This window comes from Arabidopsis lyrata (genome assembly GCF_000004255.2).
Source record: "Arabidopsis lyrata subsp. lyrata unplaced genomic scaffold ARALYscaffold_9, whole genome shotgun sequence".
NCBI lineage: Eukaryota > Viridiplantae > Streptophyta > Magnoliopsida > Brassicales > Brassicaceae > Arabidopsis > Arabidopsis lyrata.
In genome coordinates this window covers 729,692-736,122 of record NW_003302547.1, presented here as the reverse complement: position 1 = coordinate 736,122, position 6,431 = coordinate 729,692, and the positions used below count along the sequence as shown (strand labels likewise).

At 37.4% G+C, this 6,431-nt stretch overlaps 1 protein-coding gene across 1 annotated transcript; it reads left to right on the top strand.

The window, feature by feature from the left end:
* Positions 1-4,315: 4,315 nt before the first annotated feature.
* Positions 4,316-5,941, top strand: LOC110226951. Its single transcript, XM_021019965.1, has one exon. It carries the CDS (start codon positions 4,357-4,359, stop codon positions 5,743-5,745), a length of 1,389 nt encoding a protein of 462 aa, XP_020875624.1. The 5' UTR covers positions 4,316-4,356; the 3' UTR covers positions 5,746-5,941.
* The last annotated feature ends 490 nt before the right edge of the window (positions 5,942-6,431 follow it).

The following is a 6,431-nucleotide window of genomic DNA, read 5'->3' as shown; positions in this document are numbered from 1 at the left end:
CGCTTGGACTGTGTAATGATTCACTGGAATGTTCCTTATTTGAATCCAAACCCGAACATACTGAAGGTAGTCTGGTGGCGGATTCTCAACCCATCTGTCGATCACCATTGCCCATTCATTGTATGTATGAACTCCTTTCTCCAGAATCCTTTCCATGTCGAATTGGTGTTTGAAGATGAACTGGAATTTCCCCTGCGAAAGCGCTACTCCTCTAACTCTTCCAATAACCTGCCACTTCCTCGGCATATCAAGAATCAAACTTGACATCTTCTGACAGTCGGGATTCACGAGACGACCCATGATACTGAGGACATTTTTCTCACTCGAACAGAACTCAGGAAGATCCGGCATGTCAAACGGCTTATCTTCCTCCTCCAGACTCATTGCCATCAAAGCCTTATCAATGCTAGTCGACATACTGAAAAGGGAACCAAGACGAAACCTTTTTTGAAGAAAAAACCACCCAGATCTAAGGATCACCGAAGAACCCTAGAACAAAGGAGGCAGAAACACCTTTAACAGAGCGGAAACTAAGCAATTAGGTTACAAACCGGACTTAAACTTGGAAGAATACTAAACCGGACAGTTTTGCGACACTAAAGCTCTACAATTCTTTAGACCAAAGCCTCTAAAGCAAGGAGAGAGTTCTAAGCCCAAAAAAGGGAAACCTTTTGCACGAATTAAAATCAGTTTCTAGTTTAAATAATTTACTTAAAAGGTTAGTTTTGAAAAGACCTTAAAATTAAATTTAGATACGTAAAAACATGTTAAACTTATTACACCACAATATTTACAGACCAAAAGGACGGAATGCTAAGTCTAACCGTTTTTCCGTAACTAAATTGAATATTTAAGTTTGAAAATATTTTGTATATAAAAAACTTTTAGATAAAAAATATCTAAACGATTTACTGAAAACAATATTTTGAAAAACCCTTAAAATTAAATTTAAATATATGAAAACATGTTGAACTTATGAACTTATGACACCACAAAAATTACGGACCAAAAGGACGAGATGCTAAGTCTAACTGTTTCGCTTATTTAAATTTAATATTTAAGTATCAAAATATTTTTATATAAAAAACTTTTAGCTAAAAATATTTAAACAATTTACTGAAAACATTATTTTTTAAAAAAACTTTAAAATTAAATTTAAATATGTGAAAACATGTTGAACTTATGACACCACAAGACTTGCTTACAAAAAAAAAAATGACACCACAAGACTTACGAACCAAAAGAACGGGATGCTAAGTCTAACCGTTTTTCACGTATTTAAGTTTGAAAATATTTTGTATATAAAAAACATTTAAGCTAAAAAAATATCTAAACGATTTACTTAAACCATTATTTTTGATAAAAACCTTAAAATTAACTTTAAATACATAAAAACATGTTGAACTTATGACACCACAAGACTTACGGACCAAAAAGACGGGATGCCTAAGTCTAACCATTTTAACGTATTTAAATTTAATATTTAAGTTTGAAAATATTTTGTATATAGAAAACTCTTAGCTAAAAAATATCTAAACGATTTACTTAAAACATTATTTTTGGAAAAAACATTAAAATTAAATTTAAATACTGTTGAACTTATGACACCACAAGACTTACGGACCAAAAGGATGAGATGCTAAGTCTAACCGTTTTCACGTATTTAAATTTAATATATAAGTTTGAAAATATTTTGTATATAAAAACTTTTGACTAAAAAATATCTAAACGATTTATTTAAAATATTATTTTTGAAAAAACCTTAAAATTAAATTTAAATACATGAAAACATGTTGAACTTATTTAAACTTATTTAAAAATATCTAAACGATTTATTTAAAACATTATTTTTCAAAAAAAAACTTAAAATTAAATTTAAATACATGAAAACATCATGAAATTTAAATTTAAATAGCCTTATTTATTCATCCTTTGTACGGAAATGCTAAGTGCAAATATTCGTAAGGTAGAACGGAAAAAATTGATTACATGTATCAAAGTAGCAAACGCAAGTCCTTCGTCTTCATATCTGTTATTTGCGGATGATAGTTTATTTTTTCGCAAGGCTAACAAGGACCAGTGTGGAGTAATTTTGGGGATTTTAAACAAGTACGAAACGGTCTCGGGACAGTAGATAAATTTTTTAAAATCATCGATTTAGTTTGAACATAAGGTAGATGATGACACCAAGGAAGAAATCAAATCTACCTTGGGTATCACTACTATCGGTGGTATGAGTTCTTATCTCGGATTGCCGGAGAGTTTAGGTGGCTCCAAGACAAAAAATTTCTCTTTTGTTAGGGATAGATTACAAACAAGAATTAACGGATGGTCGGCCAAATTTTTATCGAAAAGTGGGAAAGAAGTGATGATTAAATCGGTAGCTGCAGCTTTACCAACTTATGTTATGTCATGCTTCAGACTACCAAAAACAATCACTTCAAAACTCACTAGTGCGGTTGCTAATTTTTGGTGGAGCTCGAATGGGGATTCCAGAGGTATGCACTGGACGGCTTGGAATAAATTGTGCAATAGTAAATCGGAAAGGGAATTAGGATTTCGGAATGTAGACGATTTTAATTCAGCCTTATTAGCAAATCAATTATGGCGGTTAATTACGGTTCCAGATTCTCTCTTCGCAAAGGTTTTTAAAGGGCGGTATTTTCGGAAAAAAATCCTTTGAAAAATATAAAATCATACTCTCCATCATATGGATGGCGGAGTATATGTTCAGCTAGATCTCTGGTTAATAAATGACTTATTAAAATAGTCGGATCTTGGACATCCATCTTAGTTTGGGAAGACCCTAGGATTCCAGCTCAATTCCTGAGACCAGCAAAAAGTAATGGGTCAATTGTTGATCCATCTTTAAAAGTTTTCAATCTTATAGATAGTCGGTCAAACTTTTGGAATATTGATCTCCTACAGGCGATCTTTGAACCAGAGGATGTCGCGCTAATAAGTGCCCTACCTGTGGGTGCGCCAAGTAAAGAAGATACTCTGGGTTGGCATTTTACAAAATCAGGAAAATATACAGTTAAATCGGGTTATCATACCACACGGATAAAAAAGTCAGAGACCAATGTATCTTTTATGGGCCCAGACATCAAACCGCTAAAAGCACATTCTTGGCAAGTGCAGTGTCCACCTAAGATACGCCATTTCTTGTGGCAAATTTTAACGGGTTGTGTACCGGTTACGGAGAATTTGCGAAAAAGAGGAATCGACTATGACACAGGATGTGCCACGCACCAGAAGAAACGATCAATCACACAATCTTTCAGTGCCACCCGGCACGGCAGATTTATGCGGTTTCACAGATTCTTACGGTTATGGGGAATTTTCCCATGAAATCTATTTTTGCGAAATTGGATCACTTATTTTGGAGAATACTTTCAGAATTCGATTCATCAGCTTTTCCATGGATTATCTGGTATATTTGGAAATCAAGGAATGAAAAAATATTTGAAAATATAGATAGTGACCCACTAGAGGTATTACGGTTAGTAGAAAAAGAGACACACTTGTGGCAGTCAGCTCAAATCGAGCTCATTAATGAAAATCATGGTTCTATGGATTTGGTATCTCGATCTCGAGTAAGGGATGCTTCACCTGAATCGAATTATTCGGGATACCGTTGTTTTGTGGATAGATCATGGAAAGAAAGTGATAAGTTCTCCCGTACATGATGGTTCTGTACATCATCAAGTGGAGAGCCGCCAACCATGGGAGCTGCCAACCTCCGTAGAAGTCTATCGCCACTACATACAGAAGTCGAGGCCCTTCTCTGGACGATGAAGTGTATGATTGGTGTAGATAATCAACAGGTAGCGTTCTTTACAGACTGTTCAGACCTGGTGAAGATGGTGTCTTCCCCAACCGAATGGCCGGCGTTTTCAGTATATTTGGAGGAATTTCAAAGCGACAAGGAAGAATTCTCAACCTTCTCTTTATCTTTAAATTCTCGTAGTGCTAATGTAAAAGCGGATAATCTTGCACAAAAAGTTCGTACATAACCGCTTCATATCACATATGTAAACAACATTCCCCAAGAATGACTCTTTTGAGCTTTAATTAATTTTGGATGACAAAAAAAAATGTTGAACTTATGACACCACAAGACTTACAGACCGAAAGGATGAAATGCTGTTAGGGACTATATGTAAATATATAATAATATCTAATCTAATATGTTAATATCTCTAAATTATGGTAGTTAGGGTTTCTCATATGATGTATATATACTTATGCCGTGAGATGAATAAGATCAACATATATTCTCTTAACCCCTTTGACATGGTATCAGAGCAAGGGTTTTAAGAAGAAAATCAAACAAAGGGAGAAAGAGAAGAGACTATGGCTGACGGTGAGAATAGCGGAGGAGGAGAGCTTGCATTGAGCAAGAAAGTTGCGGAAGGCGGCGGTGGAAGTGGACTCACGGTGGCGGAGAAGGCTAGGGCCTCTCCATTTTATCTCCATCCTTCTGATGGACCGGGTAATTTAATCACTACTGTTCAATTGAAGGGAGAAAACTATGAAGATTGGGCAAAGCATGTGCGGAACGCCTTGCGAACTAAACGAAAATTGGGATTCATTGATGGAACCTTGGAGAAACCTACCAAGGAAGATGAGAGGGAACAGTGGGAGGTTGTGAATTCCATGCTCGTTGCTTGGATAATGAATACAATTGAGCCTACACTACGGACTTCGATATCGATGGTGGATGAAGTGCAAGTGTTGTGGGATGACCTAAAGTTGACATTCTCGGCTGGGAATGGACCGCGAATCAGTGAACTTCGAGCTGATATCGCAAATTGTCGACAGAATGGAGACACGGTGATGGCATATTATGGTAGGCTAAAGAAGATGTGGGATGAATTGGCCATTTATAAGCCTATACGGACGTGTAGCTGTGGAGAGTTGGCTACACAATTGGAAGAAGATCGCAACGAAGAACGTACAAACACGTTCCTCAATGGCTTAGATGCATCTCGTTTTGGTACGGTACGGTCTACAATTACCAGCATAGAGCCTCTTCCTAAGCTGTCCCAAGTTTATCAGAGAATTGTTCGGGAAGAGAGACAACAAACAATGACAAGTAACAAAGAAGCAGCGCCTGAGGCGGTAGGATTCTCGGTGAATACGGTGGGTGCTGGGAATACTGGTTTTTCTTCCACGTATCAACAACGTGAGAAAGATGTGACTTGCACATATTGTGGCAAGTATGGGTATGCGAAAGTTGATTGCTTTCAGCTACTTGGATATCCTGAATGGTGGGGTGAACGCGGTCGTGATAACAATGAACGTGGTAGGGGACGTGGTCGGACTGGACGTGGTGGTGGCACGGTTGGTCGTTCTGGACGAGGTAGAGGATATGGTGGTCGGGCTAATGCGGTTGCGGGAGTACATGCCAATATTGTTGGCGGAATACAAGCCAATTCCACACGCCAACCAACTGACTTTGATCGCCAGTCTCTCCCTCAGCTTAATAATGATCAATGGACTGCTCTTATGACTTTGTTTCAGTCTCAAAATTCGACGTCAAATGAGAAGTTGAATGGTAAGACAAAATGCATTGAATTTATTATTGATACAGGCGCATCACATCATATGATTGGGAACTTAGACTACTTGTCTAATGTGGTGAATACAAATCCATGTGTAATTGGATTGCCCGATGGAGATCATGTGATGGCCACGAAAATGGGTGATGTATGCTTGGGAGGAGATTTATGGTTAAATTGAGTTCTATATTCAAAGGATTTAACAAGCTCGTTGATTTCTGTTGCAAAACTGTTGAAAACCATTAAGGGATCTATCACATTTACTGATGAGTTATGTGTTATACAGGACCGTACTATGAAGACGCTGATTGGCGCAGGTGAAGAGTGTGGGGATGTGTACGTGTTTCGAGGGGTGATCGGGTCGTAGATTCATAAGACTGTGAGCTGTTCGGGTTCGTGGGATTTATGGCATCGTCGATTTGGTCATCCGTCAAGTGGTGTTTTTCCTTATTTGTCAACTTATTTAGATATTGGGAAACAATTGAGTTCCACAACAGTTTGTGACATTTGTTTACGGGCGAAACAAACGCGTGATTGTTTTCAAGAAAGTTCTAATAAAGCTGTTGGTATTTTTGATTTGATTCATTGTGACATTTGGGGTCCTTATCGCATATTGTCAACTTCTGGCGCATCATATTTTTTGACAATAGTGGATGACTATTCAAGAGCGGTTTGGGTATACTTGTTGAATGCAAAGAGTGAAGTAGCGACTACACTTAAAAAATTTCTTGCAATGGTGGAACGACAATTTCAGAAGAAGGTGAAAATTGTTCGAAGTGACAATGGTGGGGAATTTGTAGGCCTGAGATCGTATTTTATGGATGCGGGGATCATTCATCAGACATCGTGTGTCTATACTCCTCAACA

Bases quoted from the DNA above. Each gene is read 5' to 3' on its own strand.
- LOC110226951 (XM_021019965.1), top strand. From the start codon at position 4,357: ATGGCTGACGGTGAGAATAGCGGAGGAGGAGAGCTTGCATTGAGCAAG.